General features: G+C 33.9%; 1 protein-coding gene across 12 annotated transcripts in view; it reads right to left on the bottom strand.

Annotated features, from left to right (window-relative positions):
• The window catches only part of LOC122638181 (phosphatase and actin regulator 4-like), a 134,830-nt gene that overhangs the window by 77,354 nt on the left and 30,638 nt on the right, over positions 1 to 26,838 (bottom strand). For all 12 annotated transcript variants that reach the window (XM_043830956.1, XM_043830960.1, XM_043830961.1 and 9 more), the window contains 4 exons: positions 5,440 to 5,604; positions 5,240 to 5,338; positions 4,549 to 4,640; positions 4,176 to 4,482 (listed from right to left, as the gene is read on the bottom strand). In XM_043830956.1, the coding sequence (XP_043686891.1) occupies positions 4,176 to 4,482; positions 4,549 to 4,640; positions 5,240 to 5,338; positions 5,440 to 5,604 (663 nt within the window). The remainder of the gene's footprint in view (positions 1 to 4,175; positions 4,483 to 4,548; positions 4,641 to 5,239; positions 5,339 to 5,439; positions 5,605 to 26,838) is intronic.

The following is a 26,838-nucleotide window of genomic DNA, read 5'->3' on the forward strand; positions in this document are numbered from 1 at the left end:
ATCATAAAGACATCGATCATCAACATAATGTTCGCAGAAAGCTCGCATTATAGGATTTCACGATGAATCCCAAAGCTACATCCTGTTTGTAAGTCACGGAGATTAGAATTAGCGATGCGTTGATAAACTTCCCGGAAGCTTGTTTTCGAGTAGTCTGCACTAACTACAGGAATAAACAAAAGTGGCAAAGTCCGTGTCATTTCATAAGAATAAATATGTACTGATATAAAGAAAAGAAAAAAAAAAAAGAAAAGACAAGAAAATTAGAAATTATAATACAAAAACATGAAACCTCATATATATTTTTTTTTAAATAATTTCGCTTTTTCCCACGAACTTTCGAACAAACGTCAGTTTTTATAATAAAATGGAAGATAAAAACAGAAAAAAAATATATACACACACACACACACATACACATAAGAGATAGAGACAGAAAAAGAAAAATCGTTAACTGGGACAGCATACGAGAGAAAAAGAAAGGTTGGATGGCATAAAATTAATTAGACGTGTTCTTATATTACGTATCTTTTGAAATTAAGACAAGGCAAATATTCTTATAAAAAAAAATCGTTGGATCATCTCTTTTCACGTTGTATACACATTACGTCTGATCATATATTGCGTGTATACACACACACACACACACACACAACATAGGTATATATAATGTATATACGCATACGTACATACGTAGAGGTAGGAGGAAGGAAGGTAAGCGTGTTGTGTATGCAGGAAGGTATCGATCGTGCTCTGCCGCTCATGGTTCTTGCAACAGAGACGAGCCAGACGCAAAATGTATATATATGTATGGTATATATGCGTGTGAATATGTGTGTGTATGTGTATGTATAGCACAAGCGGCTGGCTGCTCTGCGTCGCAGCGGTGTTTTACCCTCTGTTTGCATCTCTCTACACAACGAACTGTCCCCTCCGGCTCCTTTCTCCGCCATGACTCCCTCCTCCCTTCTCCGTTACTCCCCTTTCCGTCTGTCGTCCTCATCATGTGAGTGTAAATTCATCCGAGCACGAGCACCGAGTGAAATGCAAGAATCGTCTCCTTCGTTTTTATTCTTATTGTTTTTCTTTTTCTATATTTTTGTTATATATTGTTGAACGGAATGTTCGATCTAATTGCAATTACTTTAGTATTTACATTAATATTAATTTCGCAGAAAAATTTTCGTGTTCGAATTATTCGTTATATTCGAATGAGAACTCGTACATATACAGGGTGTTAAAAAAAAACGAGTGCATTCAGATCCTAGGAAAAGAGAGAGTAACTTTAAAGGACCCAATCTAAGATAGGAACCATAATGATATTTAACCAATTAACGGAGTTATTGAATTATTATTTTCTTGAAGTTTCATGAAATTTCAAAATATCAATTAAAGAATGCATGGTTTGAGCATAAGATTGTATTAACGTTTAATTAATACGTATTGTGCAAAAAAGATTAAATTAAATAGCAAAAGAGATAAAAAACTATTCTTTAAGTTAGAATTATTTAAAAAATAGTACACAATAAAATAAATAGTAACAATAGCTTCACTAAAATTTAAACACACACACATCCATGTATGTGTATACACATGTATGATAAAATGTCCGATATTTTAAGGGCTTATTAGTACTCATCGAGATGAAAATGTCTAATTAACATGGATCTTAAAATCAACCTATAGTAAATTAACTTTTATTATTTATGAGCGTTCAACATCGTAAGTCTCTTGGTAACATATTGAATATATATTATTCCATTATTACATTAGTAACAGTTTTTGCTTATTTTCATAATAAACTTATCTTGACCACCTTGAACTGGTATATTTCTAAGCAAATTCCTCTGTGTACGTTCAATATGTTGCCAAGAGACTCACTTACGATATCAAACCCTCGTAAATAATAAAAGTTAATTTACATTGAAAGGGTTGATTTTAGAACCCATATTAATTTTTTACTATATTTTTTACTCATCTCAGTGAGTACTAATACTATAAGTGAGTAATAATACTTGATACCTTAATGAGTACTAATATTATAAGTTCTTAAAATATCAGATACTTTTTTTTACCACCCTGTAGTATACCTATAGCCCGCTTCCGGTAACATACTATACGTTTCAGACTTTTTCGTAAAAGTTAATATTTGCAAAGATATCAAGATATCAAAGTGGTTCGTGTTACGTAGACCATACTAAATTTAAATGGAAATCAATATTTTAAGCCTCATAAAAGTTGTAGGAAATAATAATACGAATCCAACAAGTACATACAGTATACGCTTTTCTCGGTATTTCATCAACTTATAACGTCTTGAAGTTTAACAAACTTCAAGATTCATTGATTATTAGATGTTTACAGCAAAATTGATCGCATTATTGATCAATTATACAGTTTGTTAAACCTCAAGGTGCCATTATTCGATGAAATATCGATGAAGAAGTAGACTGTAAATCCTCGTTTGATTTCTACTGATATTCTCTATAACATTTACTAGGCTTAAAATATCGATTTTTATCCTAAAATATTGTTATAATTTCCGTACCTTGACAACGATACCTTCTATGAAATAGGTGCAATAAATATTACATTTCCATCTAAAAACCTAGCAATTTTCATTCAAAATATTCGTTTATAAAATTAATAGAATGGGAAATATTTGGCCACATCGCTTAAAATGAAACATCCGGTACACACACACACACACACACACACACACACACACACACTATATACCCTCAAATTCCTTTGATAAAAATTATTGTTCGCTTTTTGTGTTTTTTAAAAACTCGAAATAGGCAACATCGACAAATTCACGAATAAAACTTATAACTGTTGCGGACTTTCTCTGGAATTTTCTAGTTAATAATTTGAGTCTTTCGAGTTCATGTTTCCTTGATTAAATCTTGTATTATACAGAAGAAGATCTATGTACATCATTTATCGATAATTTACTCAGGACAATAATTCAATCATCAATACAAAACAAGTTATCACTTCTAATCTCCAATCAAGTTGTAAGCAATAATCGTGCGATTAATATCAATCGAATACGATAACGTTTTAACTACGAAATCTTTCTCGTCATTCTCATTATTCGCGATCTGCGTCATTAGAAACTGACAAACGATAACGAACTCGGAAATAGTCGAACGAAGTTATCGGCAAGTCGCAACAAGTAGTCGATTAACACAAATGCAATTATGAATTCAACTTGGAATGATGTCCCGAGAATATTTAATGGATTCCATAAAATTACTTATTATCCTTGTTACATGCTTTCTTGTACACGTATACGTAACACACACAAAGAGATACGTAAACGAGGAACATTAAAAATCCAACGTTTGATAACGCGTATCTCTACTAATATGGTAACGGCAAACGAGCAAATAATTCAACGTAATTTCGAAAGGCTGGGGTCTAGCTGGATCGGATAATAACATGGTTTTACGGCTTCGGTTTAGAGCAACAAAGAAACCCGATAATCTTGCTAGGGTCTTTCACGAAACAAAACGCAAGAGAAACCACGAAAATATTCTGTCCCGATCCGAGGGTCTTTCACGAAAAAAGAGAATTCATAGCTAAGAAAAAAAGAAAAGCAAAATGTTTCTTTTTCATTTGATCGTAAATATAATAATTATTATTATAATTGTTATAATTTAAAATTCGAGTATAATCTTTAAAAGTGTCTACTAATTGTTCTATTTCTCTGATAATATCTTGTACAACGTCGTAATCGAGTCATAACATAAATCTATCTTGAACTTGAAACTAATTTAAGAAGTAAAAAAACCAGCACAACTCGATATTTCCCTCGAGAATGAGCAGTACTTCTTTATTGGACGAGGACACGTTGAAAACCGATGACACAAATTCTATAAGAATTTCACTCGAGCATCGATCAGGCACGTTCGAAGTCGCGATTACATCCACTAAGCCTATCAATGATATGTCTGGTATATAATAGTCGATAATTGGGTCATCAAATGCTCTCATGATATCTCTCGTTTCTATACAGCTTCTAATGAACTGTTTCATTCATTTCAAAAACGTGCTCCCTCCCATAAGTGATAATAATCTCTTAGTATTATTATAGCATGCATAAAAGGACGAATCAATAAAGATTATTCTAGTACTTTGAAAAACAATGTCTACGTATTCGGACTTACCTTGCGTATTTCCATTTGTCTGTCCTCCCTGGGACGAAGATATTCCTGGATAATTAGGTGGAGGATGAGGAGACGAATGGTTACTGGGCGATCCACTAGAATGTGGATTGGCAGTCGTTGGGGTCGGCGTACTCGGTGTTACTTGCTGGGATTGTTGCAAGCTACCGGTTGACGTCGATGTTGGCACAGGAGTGCTTCCAGCCCCGTTACCTACATTAACGGGTTGTACTTGCTGCTGCTGCTGCTGCTGCTGCTGCTGCTGCTGCTGCTGCTGCTGCTGTTGCTGTTGCTGCTGTTGTTGTTGCTGTTGCTGATGCGATTGAGTCTGTTGCGATTGTTGTTGTTGCTGTTGCAATTGTTGTTGCAATTGCTGCTGTTGCGATTGTTGCTGCAGTTGTTGCTGTTGCTGAGGAGTTTGCCGAGGACTCGGTGGCTTTTGCGTGTCCGTCAGGTCACTTATTGTTTCTGAAATGTCATATAAATAATGGGCATACTTATAAGGTGCCAATCTTTGGATATATTTGCGTAAAAAGTTAAGGGGGAATCAAGTTGTATATCTCTTAAATCTGTAACTACAGAGAATGAAGTTTAGACTTGAAAGACATTGTTGATGAAAAACATCATGAAGTTAAGCTACTGTGACCTGAATAACTTCCTTAAGTTTTGTTAACATGAACCATAGTAGTTATTTTTTGAAAAAATACTCTATCGAAGAAAATTTCTAATGAGAAAAATCTTAATGGTTGGAAGATTCCCGACATTGATCGAAACTGATGTGTCGTTATCGTGATAAGTAATTTTAGAATAATCTAAACTCTAATATTCTAAACTCGGTCAGTTCTAGTTTCCCCAAGGAAAATTTGCAGCTCGACCAACTGAGTAACTCATTCGACCGTTGGTTATTATTTAGCATATATGAGCTAAGAAGCTTTGTAAGAAAGACAATTATTGATCGTTCTTGAAACGTCTTCATTCATTTTTTTTACGATTAGTTTCGCCGACGAGAATCACTTCGAAAGAAATTCTAATCTTAAAAAAAAAAGATGCATTTTGAATACACTCACCATTTTCCGGAAACGACGTCGATCTTATAACTGGTAACAAGATTCCCTTTTGTACCAATTCGTCTCTACTAGCCCGTACAGAGATTTTTCTTTCAAGGGCTGGAAAAAAAGTTAAACAGAAACAATTTCTCTTGTATTCTTTATCCTCCCCCTCTCTCCTTTCTCTTTCTATCTATCTAATTTGATTTACTTTCACTTACACAAAGAAGCGGCTTCGAATTTGTCCGATTTCTTTTTCCGCTTCCATTTCCAAGGTTTAAAGAGTCTACCGAGGGCTGAAAATTTGCTTTTCCTTTCAAGAGGAGGAGTCCTCGCGCCAGAGCCCAGGCTGTTCGTTCGAAGGGCAGCGCCATTTTGTTTCTTAGCTGTAAATAGAAAATAACAGAAAAACGATTATCGAAGATTGTAAATATTATGAATTACCTGGCATTATTATTATCATCGTATGAGTTGTCTTTTTTATCGACACTAGAAAAGTAGGATTTGATTTATTTTTTTCTACTAAAGATACGCCAAAGTCGACCGTGTCATTTTCTACATTATCGACGTTTATCGACGAGGGTTTGTCATATGTATGTTTTCAACCCCTTCTTACAACCCCGTCATAGAAGAGAGAAACAAAGATAACAGAGCTTTTACCGACTAAATAAGTCGATAAAGTTGCTGCGCAATCGTATCATTTATCAATCTCAAATCAATAAATAATTCTAATTTCAAGAAGGAACTTGATTGGTTAAAAAAATCTATATCATCTATATTACGATTTAACAATTTGGAAGAATTTGGGGAAAATCGTACGCGAATACAAAAAAAGAGAAATTTTTATATCGGGATGCAATTAGTGTCAATCTCTACCTCGAATATATAGCGGGCAGATAAGAACCGTTACTGGAAGATTTCCCTCTTAAAAGAATATATGACGTCACATTTCTCCCTGTCAGTCTATATCTACGTCACTTGCGTCATATGACATGAATTATGCCTATACGTCATCGTGTCTCTAACCTAACCTAACTCTAATAACTGCTATTAACTCCACTCCACTATCGAGCTACTACCTTTAAATTATTTTCTTTTTTTTTCCCTCAATACGACGATGAAAAAGATGCGAAAAGTTTGTCGGAGAGGAAAAAGCTTTTCCAACTGTCGAAAGAGAATGACCGATGGTTACACCTCTGTCTTTCCCATATCAATTATTTGTTGACAAATCAAGTGTACTGATGGATTTGTTGGAGAGAAAAAAAAATAAGGAAAAAAGGATAAAATAAAGAAAAAAGGAAAGACAAAAATGGACAGACAGAGAAGGAGGGGGAAGAGAGAGAGAAAGTAAAGATGCACTTGTTATGATCGCTATTTCACCTCCGGCTTTGTTAATTAATTTGACACGTTGTTATCAAACGCATGAAAGTTAGAACATGAAAAGCGCAAGGATCACGTGTCGCGGAAACGAGCGTTATTCGATCGTGTCGCATAAACAAGGACAAAAATAACGATCGTTCGAAATAGAATTTAAAAACAAAAGGAAAAAAACGGTTCTTTTTCCAATTTGAAGCTAAAACTCGATTAGAAAGTATTCGTCGAACAAAATTTGATCTTTTCAAGTAAGTCGCAACTTTGCAACGTGGACCTTACGTTGGTTTGTACGATCTATGTTTTCCATGAATTTCGTATACCAAAATCATTTCCCCGATTTCCTGACAAACGAACAATAGCTTTTATAATTTTAACCCCTCGTAACTCAACCATAGTAGCTCGTAGTCGATGTCACCATAAAATCAATACGCGACATCGTAACTACATATAGATAATTTATGGGACTTCTTTTCGCTACTTGCTTGCGCTTGCACCTAAATCAATTACGAGATGAAAACAGATAGATAGATAGATAGATAGATAGATAGATAGATAGATAGATAGATAGATAGAGAGAGAGAGAGGGGGGGGGGGAGAGACGTTCGAATTTTCTCATTCGATGAATCACATGCAAATATCGAAAGTCGTGTGTTGTATCGTGTACTATATTGTGAATATTGAAACAATTGTTAAATATTAACCAAACTCTTATAAGGCTTTGTTTATCAACAAATAACAACATTGAAGCGAGACAAATGATTCTACTCGAAAGAGTAAATCGTTGGATTTACACGATCTTACAAAAGTACTTGAAACGAAAAATTTTACTAGAAATATTCCTTACGAATGTTTATGAGAAATATTAAATATTGTTCAATTAGTTTTAATCCTCACTTTTAATCCTCGCGTTTAATCCTCTTTCCTATTTCAAATAAATCTTAATGTATAAATAAAATCCAGATATCTATATTTATTTTTCTCAATTCTTGAAACGAATATTTACAGATCGAAAAAGAAAGTTCTACAGGTTACAATATCGCACAACGGGATATAAGAAAAAACTTTCAACGAGTATATTCATCTTGAAAATGTTTTCCGAATCTCAGTTCCTCACCCTTAGCACCTAACCCTTTGTGTCGATCGAAAGAAACGAACGGACGAACGCGAGAGAAAGGAAGAAGAGGGGGGAGAGAGAGAGAGAGAGAGAGAAGAGGGAGAGAAGGAGAAGTGACGTATATCGATGTTCCCAATACGAAAGTGGAATAATCAAAGCCACAAAGCACTTCCGTTAGTCGGGAGGCCTATTCACGTACCTCAAAGGCTCGTCGAGGGCCGTTGCACCAGCGTGTAAGTAAGCTGCATTCGCAGCAACGGCAATATTAACGTGTCAACGTTAGGGTGGGGAAGAAATTGTCTACTCCATTGTTCGTGAGCAAGCGAGAGACAAAGAGAGGGGGGGGGGGAGGGAGAGAAATAGGGAGAGAAAGAGAAATAGAGAGAGGGGGGAGGGAGAGAGAAAGAGAGAGAGCTGCTGCTGCACTTACATATCACCGTTCGAGACCATTTAGCCCCTCGTAAAAGACATTGAAGAAAAAACAAAGCGACGCTCGATCGAGGATGGCCTTCTAACGAGTTACCGGCACTAACTCGACAGGGCTTTGAAACAGTCCTTTGGTTTCGCGTGAAATCCTTCGAGAATCTCTTTTTACTTTCAACAGGATTTAAAATTTTGATAAATTCTCTGAATTCTAAAAGATTTTCAGTACTGAATACATAAGTTACTTATATCAAGGAAAAAGAAAATTCTGTATATATTTATTTTTTTATTTATACTACGTTATATGCACAATAACGTAAGATATACAAGATATAAGAAACTAATGTTCGAGTTATTTTAAAATAATCTGTTTTATGAAAATTTATTGCATAAGAAAATTATATAATTTTAAGAGCTATTAATTTACCGAGAATAATCTTGCTTTTTGTCTTTTCTACGTGAAATTCTATATCTTTTACATAAAAATTAAAGAGAATATTAAATCTTGAGTAAAAATCAATTGACATTTATTAATTTTATTTTATAGAAATACTCTAAACCTACACGCTGTATAACAATTTCGAAGTTTATTCAAGCGGCATTATTCTAAACTGATAAGTTATAATTGGCTAGGGATCACGAGATATTCTGATAGAGCGATAACGTTATTCTTAGGAAATGTCCGAGAAAACGAACTTTATATGTAAATCGTGTCTGATTCAATACTCAAGAGAAGTCGCAAAAAGTGTCAAAAAATTTCATACCGTGGTCAATATTATACCGACTTCCATCGTCAATGAGAAAAAAGCTTTGAAGGTGAAATCCCGTAGAAAAGGAAAGGAGAAATTTCCTTCGAGACATACAGGATTACCAGAAATCCTCATTATCACTCGTACACCGTAAAGTACTTTCCTCGAAAGCGCGTCTATAATGCCGAACCAGTAACGACACAGCAAAGCCTTTCACACCTTCGAGCGTTTAATTCAGTTTGTATTTCATTGCTGTAGTGCTAGGATACAGAAATTATTAGATGAAAACTTTTCAGGATAAAGTCCTTTGGCAAACAGATAACAATTTTATAATAATATTTCTTGATTATTCATCCTTTAAAAAATTAAAACAAATCCTTTTTTCATCATAACACTTTATTGCCCTAGCTTTGATTTTTATTGAATCTTTATTGAATGCAGCACAGCATCTCTCATCCGATCGGAAAAAATCGAACACGAAAGAGACACTGGATATATCACAATGGGTACGTGTTATCATTGAAAGGATCTCGAGTCATATCGAGTGGTAGCATAATCGTTGGGTAATCCGAAGCTAAGCATCGCTCGGATTACTAACAATTACTACACGATATTGTGATAGTGATCATGAATCAAGATACCTTATATTTGTATGTATGCATATATGTAATATATATACGTACATACGATGCATGCAATTCTACAGGTACGTCCCCAATGTAAAATCTCAGTATTTATATATGTAAATACATATAGATATATGAGACACGTTGATACTCTAAAACTTAAATTATGTACAATTTATTCCTAGGGAGATCCTAAAGGATCTCAGAAAGGATTGCACGAAGTTTAGAAACGATTAACTTTAAATCTCTCGACGAATATCATACAAAGGGTGTTTGACAAAATGGGTATAAGTCGAGCGAAACTTGGAATTTCCGATTCCGATTTCCTCATCAACTTATCATTTATCCCGTCGTACTTGTTTGGAACAATGAGAAAGAGAGAACGTTCTCCACCCCCCCCCTCTCCTCCCCATCTCTCTCACCCCTCACCCCTCTCTTTGTTCAAGAGGCAAAGCGCTACGAAAGGCCATTGAATAGGTTTAGTGGTAGTAGTAGTAGTAGAGATGGTGTAGTAAATCTGGGATCAGAGACGGAGGTTCGAGAGAATTGGCTGAAAAGTGCATGGGTAAAATAAGGATGCAACGGTTACCGTACGTAGCCTCCAGCCACGACGGCGGGACAGAGTCTTTCAGCGGAGAGCTCACGAAGGGATGACGGGGTGTTACTATGGTTACGCCACTTTGTTTTCCGTTCTCCAATTACCTAGCCGCTGGTTGTCAACTTGAAACCTTAGATACAACCCTGACGTTGGCACACCGGGGACACAGGTGTCTCAGCACGTAGTGTATCCATACCTTGTGTCTTCCTTGGCTCTGATCATAAACACACGATATGACTCAAATCATGAACTTCCATTATACTGGTATATGAAAAATACCGATAATTCTTTTGGTTTTTCTATTCTATTACAATTTTCAAGATATTTAAAAACGGAAATTTGAAACCGTTGTTATTTTATTACCGATGTCATGTTAGGAAAATTATATAGGAAATCGATATAGTATGGAAATTGCTATAAAATCCAAAGTATGTAATTATGTACCATCATTTTTTCTGATAATAACTAATGAGAAAGAATACGATGTTGCAATCTTCGGAATGTCTATCTTAAACGCCAAGTATCGTGGCATCAATCGATGACGTTTATTATTTCGACGATCGAATATTCTCTCCTACGGCCATTATTAGTATACCATTTCTTAGGGATTAAGGCTCTAATATTATTCGAGACCTGTATGACTTCAGCGATAACGAGTGCGGAAAATAAAATGAACTAAAAGCGCGTTAGGAAAAACTTGTCGCTTTTCTCGATTCATCGGTATGCATGTCGTATAGAGGTAGATTGTACTCCCCACACCGTCGGCGTGCATGAATTGAAGAACTAAGCTGAGATATCAGACATAATATAAGATTCTCAATTTGTAAAGAACTGATATGAAGTCAATATGTACCTTCGTGAAAGAAACGAAACGTGCGATTTGTAAAGAGACATCTCATATTCGATTGACGTTACGTGAATTACTTTTTTGCATCTGCCTAAAATCTGCTATTGCAATAATAAACTGGTAATAATATTCTATAGAAGAAACAAATAGATATATTTATGTCCCACATATATTTATGTGCAAAATGTATTGCAATTCTATCTCTCATTTGTCTTATCATATTGCTTTTGGACCACCAAGATCATAGTTGAGATTTGATTACGATCACGTTTGTCATACTTCAAGGCATAGATTTTCTTACAAACATCATTTTGCGAACTCAATCGGGACAGTAATATAAAATTTCTATGTAAACTTCTGTATAAATGATCGAATAACGTATTTAGGAATAACAAAAAAATAGGTATGAACATCGAGTCAAAAATATAAAAAAATAACTGTTCAAAATGACTTAAAAGAAGTAATGCGTGAAACATTTGGAGAAACGTGTCCGTTAGTTTTGAAAGAAAAATAAAGTAACAAGGAAACAAAACACTAACAAATAAATGACGATTATTTTGCATTATTTTGGATGATAATTATCACATGAGATTATAATCTCAATGGTAAATAAATGCTTAAATAAATTTGTTCATTATAGGAATAATTGTTCGAAAATCTATAAATTGTTCGTCTTTTCAAAGTTATCTGATAAATCAAAAATTAGACTCAACTCGTAAAAAAATATACGTCCTTTTCTCAATATGAGATAGTATAACAATAGAAACATATTTGTATAAAATCTATGCAGTGTGTTGCAAGGGTTTATTGCGTCATAAATTCTTTTGATCGCAATATTTGTGTGAGTTTGATGAGCTATTAATGTCTTATACGAAAGATAAATCTTTTACATGAGATCATTGTTTCCAGAAAAATTACTCTCGAAAATTTTTGTTTAGGTATGCAAAGAAAATAATATTTCTTTTTAATCTGAAAAGATAGTCTCATGTAAAATATCTTTATTTTTTAAACCAGCTCTTGATTATCAAAATGGAACAAAAATTGTAATCATGAGAATTCATGGCGTAAACCTTTATAAACGCATAAAAAAAGAACCATTTCAAGAATAGTTTAAATGACCGACCAACGCCGTAGACTCAAATATTTTATGACAAAGCTATTGGTGCCATCTGAAGACATCAGATATGACTATTCTTCGAAAACTCATTAGATTGTATTTACCGAATCCTTGGTAAGATTCCTCATTTTATGATCAAAAAATTCTGAACTTCTAATTTGTCATATAATAACGCAAAGATTGTACTCAAACTAATTTTAAAATACGTGCTATTACCATTAAGATATAATTTATCCGATGATATCCTTAACGATATATCAATACTTAAATCAAATTGACGCTATCATTAGAGATTTGAAAAAAAATATATAATATAAAAGAAAATAAATATAATTCGTTATCTTCTAACTTATAAAACAAAGATAATAAGATATGTTTTCCAAAATAAGAATCAGACAAAGAATAAAATCTTGAGTAAGCGGATCTGATCTTGAGTAGCTTCAAATTTTGTGCTATACGATTTATTATTAGAGAAAGACACAAAGAAGGGAGAGGGGTGAGGGAGAGAAGGGAAACAGAGACGGACTACAACCGAGTCACCCTCAATGGTTTCTTCACTTCCCCAGGCTCTTTCAATGACGAGCTTGGCTGCGATTTTGGGGAGTTCGAATCTCCATTATTCCTTTTAACATCAAAGCTAAATACTCCCTAATCGCATCCTCAAACCGTAAGTTCTGAAACTATATATATATATATATATATATATATATATATATATATATATATCTTACACACACACACACACACACACACACACACACACACACACACACACACACACCTATACCTCGATATAATTTCAAAATTAATTCATAAAAAAGTCATATATGAATGTAACCATTATGAACGTTTGATATATTGTAAGATCAAAAAGTTTGTCGAATTATTTTCAATACGTTTAATGCGGAACGATGTTCATCTTAAGAGTGGGAAAAACGAATGTAACCATAATGTAAACTACCACCAAGAGGAACATCGAGATCGAAGAAATTTGGCTTAGAATCAACGTCAATTCGCTATCTTTCCAGCTCGATTTTACAGTCATTTGTGCCAACGCATGTTCATGCCAAAAAATCAAGGCAATCAATTTAAATGTTAATGCAATGATGCATCCAGTCAGTCGGTACATTAAATGCATACCAGGCTTGACAAGGTATTACATGTAAATTCGTCAAACGTGATATTGTAACATGGATATTAATTTATTGTTGCACTCATATGTATATACCAGCACGCGTTTCAAATAAAATATATTAAAAAGCATACTTTTCATCCATAAATGAGTCAAATTTCGTGCCAAAATTGATGACGCTCGATCGATAATCGTGTTCTCGCTTCCGTATTACATTTCTTTCATTTTCTTTTCTCATTCTATGTTTCGACATACTTTTAAAACCGCAAATGAAGCAGAATTTGACCATTGACATCTTTTTTACTTTCGTATGAGCATTTATCGTGCAGAAAAAGAGTAATCAAAGCCAAATTATTCTAGCCTACTTTAAAACCAAAAACTCTCTTATTTTACTTTCTTCAGCCTCACTTCAGAATGAACATAGCAACTTCAATTATTTTATTTTTTCGTCTAATAAAAATTACATACGTACGAATTTATTTTATGTATAATTTCAAATTTTTCATAATTCTTAACGATTCAATAATCTCCATTGTTTCTGAATCAAAATACATTTTTTCTGAAATTCGTCCGTCTATCTCGCTTGATAAATAATTGATTAAAGATGAAATAATCTTCAAAAAAGAATCTCTTGTATCTTTCCATCTTTGTCTCTCCTATAGAACAAGTATCAGCTGGTAAAACTAGCGTAACGGCGTTGTGAATACAGCCATACGCCAAGCACCGTTACTTGCCTCCCCGACGAGTTGCGATAGGGAACGACGTAGTAAACGTACAAACACTCCAATAGAAAAAGGCGGACAGAGAGAAAGAGTGAAGGAGGGAGAAAAAGAGAAACAGCAATAGAGAGGAATACCATAGAAAGAGAGAGAGAGGGAGGGGGGGGGGGAAGGAAACGAGCATGCTATGCGTGGCACATTGCGCACGATCCTTTTACTTTACACACGTATATGCGTATAGGTTGAACCATGCGTACTGTGCACTTACACACACGTAATAACAGAGTTTCTCAAACTCGCAGAATGAAGCCTCGCATCGTGAACGGCTGCGATCTTTTCCCTTTTCATCTCATATGGTGCATTCAAATAAATGGATTTGAATATATGACGTATCCGCAATAATAAAAAAAAAAAAAAAAAAAAAAAAAAATCTTTTCTCATCTAAAATAATGATGGTTGATATTCTTGTTGAACGTCATTTTATCGTCGATATACTAATATCATGAATATCGATTCACTTGTATGAACTTTGTTATTTTCGCCACGCCTTCGCATTTACGATCACTTCATATAAGGTTGCCGTCTATTAACGACGTCGTCGTAAGCTTTTCTTCCTCTTACGTTTCTTGCGAAGAAAACCGAAACGTGAGGTTTTCGGCGTTTAAAATATAACAAGAGAGATGGTTCGAACGTGTCCGATTGTTACACAGATCGTACCACACAAGTTTTGTTTACTTCCCTTGTCGAAATGAATTGTCGTTGTTAGCTTTTCTGTGAAACTCGATCAACTTTAAATACATTAACATAGTACTATGGATATGAATACAATTATGCGAATAATAAAGGTTGTTTGTATTTACAGAAAGACACATACATAACACGCACACATATGTATACATATAAAGAGTATATAGAATATATGTATACATAGAAAAAGACTAATATATAATACGTATATACATGTGCGTATAAATGTTATTAGTCATTTTTATTTCTCTATAATCCTTTACATCTATACACATACGGACATTCGCATGTACACGCAAGCGCGCGCGCGCGAACGTTAATTATATACTCAACATGATGTTACGTCGATCGTCATTGAGCTGAACGCTATAAGCAAATTAAAAGAAAGAAAACATACACGTTGCTATTATTATACAAGGCGGCTGTGCTTTTGAACGATCTCTTCGTAGATGCACGATAATTGCGAAGGTGGTGTAACACGGAATGGCAGCCTACAGATATCCACTCTTGTATGCTACTTTTTTCATTTCCTTTTTTTAATTTTTATTTATTTATTTCTTATTTATCTTTATCTCTACGGAAATTCTAAAAAAGATCATCCAAGGATCGTTACGATCTGATAAATCAGTTGCTATCTCACAAACCAACATATGGATGTATGTATGTGTATATATATATATATATATATATATATATATATACGTATAATTTGCGTGCACTGAGTCAAAAAATTTTCGAATGCTTTTCGCAAATGAATAACTCCTTTTTTTAGATTAAGCGAAAGTGCTCCGTACGTTTTAAATGGATTTAGTACGGTATATGAAGTATTCGAAGAATTAAAATAAATAAAAACAAAGAAGAATTTGTTCTCTCGTAGCAGTGTTTAAAAATGCAAAACGTTTTGAAGATATTTTTTTATAAAATCATTTGATGAAAACTTTTGAAAAAGTTCCTTCCGTTGCTAAGATAGAAGTATCCGTTGAAATTACAAACACATACTTCACATATGGCACGCGAACTTTTCAAATTTCAGAGTTTATTGTACTCGGCAATAATTTGTGACAACGAGGAATAAAAAAGAAAGAAAAAAGAAAGAAAAGACAAAAAAAGACGTACTTTTATATAAAAATTCTCGACAAATTTTCTAAAAAGAAAAAAGATTTTATTCTTTATTCCAATTCATTATTCTAATTCTCTTCGACCCATAACGAGGCGAATCGAATCTTTACAAGAATTTCAATGTCCGTCACTTTGGCAAACTTCGTAACGGTTTCCCTTCGTCGATTCGACGTCAATCGTGTAAGCCCCTGAGAAAACTGGCAACTTGCCAGACGCGTTTGATCGTCGTGGAGACGGAGAGATGAGGAATGAAGAGGCTGACTTTCGACTTCTACAGAAAGAAAGGAAGAAACTATCTTTCTTTCTCTCTCCCTCCCTCCCTCCCTCTCCCCCCTCTCTCCCTCTCTCCCTCCCACCCCGTATAATTCTCGTTAGCCTCTCCTTTTTTTAACCCTGAAAACGTGCCAATGCCACGAAGGGTACCTCGAGGCTCGCTAGATAAAGTGGAAGATAAAGAGTGAAAAGCCACGAAAAGAAAAAAGAAGAATGCGAGAGAGAGAGAGAGAGAGAGAGAGAGAGAGAGAGAGAGAGAGAGAGAGAGAGAGAGAGTATTAGCACGGTAGCCGGGATGGAACTTTGAGCGGAAGCAGGATAAAATAAAAGAGAAAAAAAAGAAAGAAAGTAGTATGAAAACGAAAGAAATAGGATCATCAAGAGCTCCAAGACCTTGCGACAGTGCAAAAAGCAAGGTTGAATGACGGACGAGTACAAATAGAGCAAAATCGAGAGAAAGAAAGAGATTTTCGTCCCGAGATACGTCATATTTCCTTTGTCGTATATTTCAGAGCATTCAAAGAGAAGTAACAACGAAAACTTGACCGATAATTCGTGGTATTTGAAAAAAAGAATAAAAAAAAAATGAAAATCCCCTGAAATCTAAATAAATTAAATACTGTATAGCGAAATTTAAATACCATATCGTTGTTTTATCGTCGTGCTTAGTATGAAAGTAAGAATGAGAAAATCTATCGATGAGGGCAAAATTATGCACAAGAAACTTTGATAAAACGAAAACGAAAATTAAAAGCTTTTGATAATTTAACTGTTTTCGTGGTAAGTCGAACTTTATTTCTTTCCGAATCATCTTTGAGAAATAGATAGAAAGAGAGAAGTGTATACGTAAGAGCTCACAAGAGAGAATATTCTCTGTCTCGTTCTCGCTTTCACAAATTCTCACACAATTTCCTACAGGTTTCCAACTCCCACGTATCATTGTCTTTGATCCTTCTTTCCTTTCGCTTATTATTATGTGAAGCCTCTTTGCCTGACACAGAGATTCCATAAGAATCCGTGAAACTAACCAATTCTCATTCAAATATGAGGAAAAAAAGTCATGTTCCTGCAAGGGAATCGCGAAACGGATACTATCGAAATTTTTTATTTCCCAAAAAGTGAATATTTTATGTAGCTTTTGGGAATTTTAATTGTCTTAAATGAATATAAATACATTTGATTGATGAATATTCATAATTTCCTAAAACAAAATCGATGAGAAATAAATTTCAAAAAAAGAACCGACAAAGTTGACTCGAAAATTTTATCAAAAAAATGTAAGGCAAGGGGAGGGAGGGAGGGGGAGAGAGAATCGGACGAATAAACGACGATAAAATAAAAAGAAAACAAATGAAATGCAGTAACATCTTATCGGCATTAAAATCAGCGAAATCGAAGACTCGAGGGACTCGTAGCAAGTTCTGGCAAGTGGTCCGAGGAACGAAGGCGCCCCGAAACTATTTTCCGCGTGGAAGATGGCCAAAAGCGACTCGGCGGCACACTTCGTTCGTACGTGCTTTCGCGATGAGAAGTCCGTCGAGATGAAAAAAGAGAAGAGAACTCGCGTGAAAACGGCTCGTTGCCGTTGCTCTGCTGTCGTGAGATCATCAGCTGCGCCTGGTTAGTCGATAGAATCTAATCGTCTTTCTCTCTCTTTCTCAAGCTTCTTCTAGATCTGACATTTATAGAAAAGAATAGAGAAAGAAAGAGTAGGCGTTCTTTATGACTAGTCGATATTACTCAATGACGAATTCATAGAAATTCCTTCGATCGACTTCGACCGAACATCCTTTCTTTCTCTCTCCTCTCGTTCTCTCTCTCTCTCTCTCTCTCTCTCTCTCTCTCTCTCTCTCTCTCTCTCTCTCTCTCCCTCTCCTATTTCCTCTCTTTCCGCTCGTCTTTAACGATCAACGATAAGATCGAGTTTATGTGACTACTGACTATACTCGTCGAAATGGAATAGAATCGATTTTGGCGATGCCATTGACGAAACTAGGTCGATGATAAAGCTCTTTTATTCTACGATATTTCCAAGTGCATCTAACCGATGGAACCGTTTTCTGCGAAAGCGAATATAATTAAACTTTGTTACAAGCGTGATCATATTAAAGAGTAGAATGAAATAAAAACTATAGATTTCATGTGAATAATTTTAAAAATATTTATATAATAATTTAGAGAGACTATTTTACTAAGAGTCCTACCGTCAAATTCGTCGCTCGTATGTAAAAATTAAATAAAAACTAATTACGTTAGTATGTTGTCATCAGTGCCATCGGTACACAATTTTACAAATTTATAAGATTTATTTTGTTACATTTAAAATATTAAAAGTATACTTCTTAAACTAGAGTGAAGTGTTACGTGAAAATTATAGCAATGAATTCTTTTGTATCGAAAAATTTATGAATATTATTTGATGAATATATTGACTTATGTAAAATTAATTTGCCAGCAATATTACAGCGATACTCTTTCGACAATTCAGTCAGTCCAATTTTCAACGTACTTATTACATAATTTACTATCAAATAAGAAATTTTTGATCGTAAATTCATCGTTCGTTAATCTTCTATTCACGATTTTCAGGAATGTCTCGTATTTTGATTCAAAAGTCAATCGATGTCTATAGCAGAGAGTAAACATTTTAGTTCCATTGAATCTCTGCCTGCCAAAACGTCCATTCGACATAAATAGCTCTCGTGAACTCGAAGAGTGTCTCGGATATGCCAAAATATGTTTTCATATGGTAGATGGTCCCTCCTCGAGGAGGGACCACCTATGTATATTCCTGGTGATGAAAATTTCACAAGTGTTTCTCGTGGGAACGGTGTTAGTCGTTTCGTCGTTAACGACAGTCGACTTATCGCAAACTACCGGCGTTAAGTACACACAATCGCACGTGCTATCTTACCGTTTGCCAAAACTTACAAGGAAGACCAATTCGGTAAGAATCACGTGTGTGAGAACTTCGTGGAAACGATATTATAGATTTTCAAGAAATCTTTCTGTCGAAATCGACTTTTCCGCGAATATACAAAATTCGCGAGAAATTTAAATCATTCGATTTTTTTTTGATACGCAATTTTGTTTTCTCTATTTTTTTTTATTTTATTTGCTACCTTACCAAATGTGAGAGATATGAATCACACTCTCTCTATTTTAAAGAGGATTAGAAATATAAAGTTTAATTTAATTGCAATGTATAATTAGATTGTGACGAAACACGTTTTTAAAACAAGATTTTACTTCGCTAACTTTAATAATGATACATATTTTAATTGCATCAAGGAAAGATACAGACTTGACACTTTCCTATAATATTAAACATTTTTATATCTATTTTTTCCCTTCTTATCTTGGAAGTAGGACACGATAACAAGTTTTTACAGTAGCGAATTCATTTTCAACGTTGGAAAATACCTACGAAATGCAATTAGTTCCATTTCGTGTATAGAGGGGAATAAGCGTATTTTTCTTTAATGGCATAGATATAGGATACAAGTTTGCGTAGAAGAATATAGTGAAGAGAATGGGCAAAGAAGAAGAGGACCGAATAAACGAATAAACGAATAAACGTACGACAGAATTAGTGAATGAACATGGTCAGCCATTTTAACCGCTGCACAATATACGAATACGACGATGTTTTCTTTTTTTAACTATAAGAAAAAAAAAAAGAAAAACAAAAAGAAAAAGAAAGAACAAAGATCCATGTCTAGACATAATCACAATTACGTCCGATTCATCCTACCTATTGCTCGAATCCATTGAAATTAGGTCGACATAGTGTAGGTTCAACTATAGTCGATTTCAAGGACGATCGAACGTAATCGTGATTATCATAAGCAGTAAAAAGGCATGCGCGAATTCGTACGTATACATAAGCAATAAACAACTACGTACCAAATTAATCGTTCGACTTGTCAAAATTCTCAAGTATTTTCAAAAAAATTAGGTACGTTTCAAAATTATTTTATATATTAATTCTAAAAGTATCAGTAAAATAAAAAGAAATTTTATTTCAGAAAATACAAAAATAACATTTGATATTATACATATATGTGAGCTACTCGGATGCACTTGTCGGGCAAAGATTTCTCTTTAATCGGACGAGATATACACACATATACATATACACATAGAAATAGGTAAATGAACTCAAGTTGGTCGTTGTCACAAAAGATGGAAAAAGTTCGAGAAGAAAATCAATGGAACCTTGACACGAATAGATAAAGCCTAGTGTTCGATTCTTGCAAATCCAGCTCCTTAGAATGTTAGAATAATGTGAAAGATAGTAAGAAAGAAATCGAGAGACAGAGAGAGAGAGAGAGAGAGAGAGAGAGAGAGAGAGAGAGAGAGAGAGAGAGAGAGAATAATGAAAAGAAGAGTTTGCGTACATTTCCATGGAAATATCAATAGGTAGAAAAATTGCTTGCAAATTTATCCGCGCGTGATTTATCGTTCAGTTATGAGCACACGATCATCGTCGATACGCGACACGCTTTAATCTGGTCATCGATCTTTTAATCTCACAATAATAAGTGTCTCTCATCGAATACTCGACTTTCGATTAGATAAATAGATATTTTTTATATTATTTATGTTTACAATCTAGCCATTCATAAAAATTTTTTTTTAAAAAAACAGGAAATTAAAGAGTGTATATGGAGAAACATTGCAAAAAATTCTTTGAAATCCTATGCTGAGTGTTACTTGATATTTATATAAGTCGATATTTTGTAATTGGATAAAAGCCGTACGTATAAATGAATAAGACGATTCGTTCGTTTCCTTTTAAATCGACTATGATTGTTTAGCAATCAGTCGGTACTTGTTAAAGAATACTCGTTAAATATCAGCTTCTATAATAAGCAATAATTGCAAGTAATTGCTTCACCCATATTGTCTCCTGTTTTTATTATTCTTCTACGAACGTTATGGATAAAATTTAAATAGACGTATCGATGATAATTGAGTTCAGTTATTACGTCAAACAGTTTGCATGAAAAGAAAAGAAAAACTGTTTTATTCAGTTCAATAGAATATCCAATATATTTCTGTAACTTTTTACTTCGTATTTAGTTCGTATCGGTAATAGAGTCGAACAGGAAGAGAATTAGGATCAAGATAAACGTTTAATTCGGGAATGCCATACGAATATATATGTATTCTCTTGTTGCACACGGCAACAAGACCTTTCTCAGCGATCTAGACTGCCCTGGTTCTATTCTCGTGCCGGCTGACACAGGGTAAACACTCGCGGACCAACGACCCTATTGCAATATGGCGCGGTCAAGGTTTATCCAGGCATTCCTAAGCTTCTTTTATCCGCCTCGAACTATCCTCGAACTATCCTCGAATTATCGCGAACGAATTATCATTTAATCCTCTATAACTACAATTTTAAAGCCACGCATTTATATTTTCATATTTTTCCAATTTTATTTCATTCTATCGACACAAATGCATTGTTATTTTGATTTTTTTCACCCAAATTGAATATTTTCACTCAAAGTTATACTTGAATACTTGTTATAGTATAACTATACCACAAATAAATATTATTTATATTTTATTTATATATTACTTATATTATATATAAATATTTTATATAATAATATAATAGATACGACAAAGAATTGGTTTATAGTGTCACAATTAGTGGTGGGATATGAAATGCTGAGTTCATTCAATATAAAAACAAATGACAACTTCAAACGCTTCGAAGTTCTTTCGAAGCTTATAATTGTTGACATAGGTTTCGAAGTTTGGTAAAATCTACAATCTGATAAGTCTAAAATCTTTCATCGATTCGTTCTTCGAGTGACAATAGTTTCACAAGATAGGATTTGAGACACCGCTTTCGAATCGTGCCGCTTACGAGTCTTCAAAATCTGGATAAATATCGATTCTTTTATCCCTTTCATTGTACTAGCGACAATGAATTCTTTCCATGTGTCATATATCGAATCTTAGACCGCTACATTTTTATTATATATTTGTTCAGTAACAATAGTATATCAATTTTTCTTTCTTTTTTTATTTTACATTCATAATTTTACATTTAAAAACTTGAAACATCCGGATTTTAAATGAAATATTCAAAAAAAATGTACATTAGGCTTACGAAACTATTTTGAAAAATACACGATAAAAAAGTTTATGAAACATTTTATCTTTATAATCCAATTGTTTTAATGTAAGAAATAAATAAATAAATAAATAAAATAAAAGAAAATAAAAAGAAATAAAAAATATATTATAATTTATACTTTATTAACAAACAGATATAAATAAATATGATAATTAAGTTTGTGATATATATATATATATACACATTTAATATATGACAAAAAAGAAAAAAAATCGTTCCTTTTAAAGTCTTGGATAAGAATATCGTACTTCATATACATGCATCCTGAGTTACAACGATCGTTTGATGATGAATCATCCTAGGCGATTAACAAACAACATTCCATTTGATTCGTTGTATAATCATTTGCATGAAAAGAGAGATACGTATATGTGATCGCAATATAAAAATGAAACGACAAACTTCTGCATCTGAAATGCAATTATGATCAAACGATAACATTCAAATTCCTACGATTTGAGTATTAATACTATCGATTTATTTTTATCATTTTTCAGTTATTATTACAAACTAAAATTATACTAAAATTATAATATATTACAAAACTAAAAGTAATAAAAAGCAAAATTAAGTTATTGAAAAGTTAAATTAAAAATACAAAAAAAAATAATAATACTTTTTGTTCATTTAATTTAAAAATGATAAATAAAAAAAATTATATTTATAGTTCATACTTTTATAATAAATATGATTTGAATTGTTCTAAAACAATAAATTGGAAATTCATCATTTCGATAGGCTTTACAAATTTCTAAGATTATTAATATATTATCTCGTAGGAAAAATCTATTTGATAATTGTTTAGTAATAGTTTTTTTTTTTTGACGATAAGAAACGATTTATTTTATAAAAGAATATATGAATATTTCTATATCAATATTTATGAAATTTCTTAATACGTTATATTATAATAATTATTTGATTTAAAGTTATCTGTGTTTTCTATTTCATTTCTTCAAAATGAATGTATCAAATTTTATTGCAAAAAATTTTAATCATTATAATTTATCGAACATATCAAGCAATTATAAGAATAAAAAAGAACGAATATTCGAATGAATCAAATTAAAGATTTTCTTTTTTCAAGATTTCTATTACCCTACGATATATACTTATTTTTAGTTAGCAAAAGAAGTAAAAGAGTGAGTGAAATCCATTACGTTTGCAATTTCTATAAAGTAACTTTTAACAAAGGAATCTATTTTACTAATTATCGTAGAATCAAAAATTAAAGTATTTTTTATGTGTGAAAATTTATCTAAAAAATATTAAAGAAAGATAATATATTCTTTTTTGACATACATTAGTATTAATGTTAAATCATGGAAAAACGTTATACGAAGTAAAATAGAAATAAAACTTTAGCAATCAGGAATGTATCGAATAATTTCATACGTTGCTTCACACGTTGTTTCACACGAATGAAAATAATTTGTTTTTCATTGGCTTGCCGAATGTACAGAATATACGACGAATAATGCCTCACTGTAAGTTCACACGACATACGTTTCGACCGTATCGGTAATTTTGTCGAATCGATGTCAACCGATTGTAACGTTCACACGGTTCGGGTTTTTTTATCGTAAGTCCACCTTCTCCTCGCAACCTTCTTATATTTGCTCGAACAATTCGGATCAATGTTACACCATAAAACAATTGTATCGTCCGAATACAGTTATTGCGATGTACGCGCTATTGGCAATCGATTCGCTTTTTTATCGAAATCAACATATGGGCTTTCTACTGGCAAAACTGAAGGTAAAAAATTTCCGAATCTATGATTTTACTATATATGATTGAAGGCAGTGTTGTGCAAATATGTACATGTAAAACATATAGAAAGTGGTAAGATAAGTGACCAGAAAAGAAAATAAATTCGGCGTCGTGTGAACGAGCTTTTACGTGTTACGTCTATACCGATGCAGCATAGAAATGACGTTCGTTCGAGTGTTAAACGATGAATCACGACAAACAGAAAAGAAGCAGAAAAAATCGAGTGATCTTAATTTTTCAGAAAGTTCGTTCTACGCTAAGGTCGAAAATTTTTTATTGTCTTTACTTTTTCTGCTTACTGGACTCGAGTCATTCTTGACGTAAAAATTTCAAAAATCTTTCGAGATATATAGTAAGAGATATCAAAGTTTCTTGGCTCATAGAGCATTCGATTAGCAATGATAAAAACATTTCCTTTCGAGAATCTTTCCCGAGAGGACAGCATAAGATGGGCTAGTGGAATGTATCAAGCGCATAAAAACGACGTCGAAGAAAAGAAGGGAGGATAAATAAATCCAAAAAACTATTCACGGACGTTAAGTTCCATAAATAACGCCGAAAGATTCTTCTGAAGTTCTTCGAGCAACAACGCAGACGAATCTACCTCGATACGTGAAAAATAAATTTCCTTTATATCTGACATCAAGAGAGAGGGGGAGAGAGAGAGAGAGAGAGAGAGAGAGAGAGAGAATCATGATCTTTTTAAAATTACTATTGCCCTTGAATGACAGCTATTACGAGAAGTAATATTTTCCAATAGAAACACGCGAAAGTATCTCGAAGATTAAGAAAGTGATAGAGACATATATCAAAGAAGAAATATTTTTCAAATTTACAAAACTATTCGAATTAAAACGAAATTTTCCAATGAAAGAAAAAACGTGAGCTAAAAAGCACGCACCCCATGCTTGTGACATTTCCGTATACAAGAATGTACGTAGGTTGACCGTTATATGACGAAGGGATTCATCCATTGAAATTTGAACATTGGAAATTTTCGTAATTGTGAAAAAAGTATAACTAAACGTGCTTTTCAACTCGCGCGTGTCCAAGTGTGTAACGACGAGCTTGATAAAGTTCATACGGAAAATTACAGTCCTGCCGTTGGAAAATCTCTCTCTTTCTCTCTCTCTCTCTCTCTCTCTCTCTCTCTCTCTCTCTCTCTCTCTCTCTCTCTGTTTTGCTTTCTGGCTGTCATGAGAAATGGCGATCGATATCGAACATCGTCAAAAATAGCTCGAAGCTGTTCATCCTCCCCCTTTCTGCCACTTGCCAGACACCTCCGCAAATACCAACACGCTGCGATCACTCACCGAACTGTTTGTCAGAGAGAAAGAGAAAGAGAGAGTGCGAGCAAGAAAGTTCATTCTTCCTCGACAACGTTAATTCTACGATATCTGAATGAACTAGAGAGGTTTTCTTCGTTTCTTTACGATGCCAAAAAGACTAAACAATCACTCATCGATTCGCTGTTCGATACATTCATCGTTTTCGGCATCAAATTTACGAGGATACATAACCTTGACATTCGCAGTAAACTTAAAATACGAACTTTGATAATTCGGAAAGAAAAACGACGAAAAGATCGATGAGTTTCTTTGAAATTAAAGAAATACATTTTTCTTATAAGATGTAACGAATCGAATTTCAATTTCTAACGGCAACGTTCGCATTTGTCCGTTAACGAGCATTAAACTTAAAAGTACTAAAGTTCCTTTCGAACTCGAAAGACCTGCTCTTTTTTCTTCTAGCTTATCGAAGAAGAGATCCTCAAAATAGGGGGGGGGGGGAGGGGGAAGAAAGAAAAGTATACGACAAAACTAAAAATCTAAGGGAGATTCTTTCCTCGAGATCATGAGAGAAAACTATGGAGAAGATTGAAACGACTTCATCGAGAGTTTAAAAAGCTACGCCGACAGGCCCAGATATCTTAGAGTAACGCGTACGTATATAGCACGAACGAGAAAAAGCTTTTCCTTTTCTTCGAGGCCCTTGCTTGCTACTTGGTCTAAGGCCTTTTTCTGGCTATACAGAATCGTGAAATGAGAGGATGAATCTTCCATGAGACGCGTTTTCTAGAGTTCAAACCTCTCCTTATGACTCTTTATCGTTCAACAACCCTATCCGAAGAATCCATCTCAACGTGAAAACATTCATAACGAAAGAAAAAAAGAAAAGAAGTAGAGAAGAAATAAGGAAAGAAAATATTATTCTCACTCGGAGAAATATCATTCTCAATTCAGAGTCGGTAACGACTCGACATTTGAATTTCGCGCCTTAGGACGGCTTACCGAGTAAGGCTAGATGGCAGTGCGGGAAATTTAAATTATGTGGTGTATTCGCTCGGTGGAAAGTATGAAGGATTCAGAATTTTACAATCACCTACGATTTCTTCTTCTTTTTCTATTGTTGCCTACTATTACCAAAGATTACTGTTTAAAGGTAAGAATCAACCGGTAATCTCGACACGCCAGCTCTTCGTCAGACGGAGCTGGAGGTAATTACGTAAGTGTGTAACGAAACACGCCGGTGCACATTCCAAGGAAGAAAATACGGCGTGTTCCATCTATTTCTCCTTGCACCTTTCTCCAGGGAAATTATTTGACGGAATTTAAGAGAATTCTCGTTTTACTTTCTTCCTTCTTTATTTCTTCCTTTCTCATAGTTAGTTCTCGTTGCTTCTTCGTCGAAAAGAAAAAGAATAGTAAATATCAACGATCGAATCTTTGCAACAACACTTATATCGATTATTCTATCGAGTTACCGAAATGTTGAAAGATAAAAGAAACATTTGTTGTTTCGACGATCGCACTGCTATTATCAAACGATATCTTGTTTAATGACGAAAGACA

Source organism: Vespula pensylvanica, chromosome 2 (genome assembly GCF_014466175.1).
Source record: "Vespula pensylvanica isolate Volc-1 chromosome 2, ASM1446617v1, whole genome shotgun sequence".
Taxonomy (NCBI): Eukaryota; Metazoa; Arthropoda; class Insecta; order Hymenoptera; family Vespidae; genus Vespula; species Vespula pensylvanica.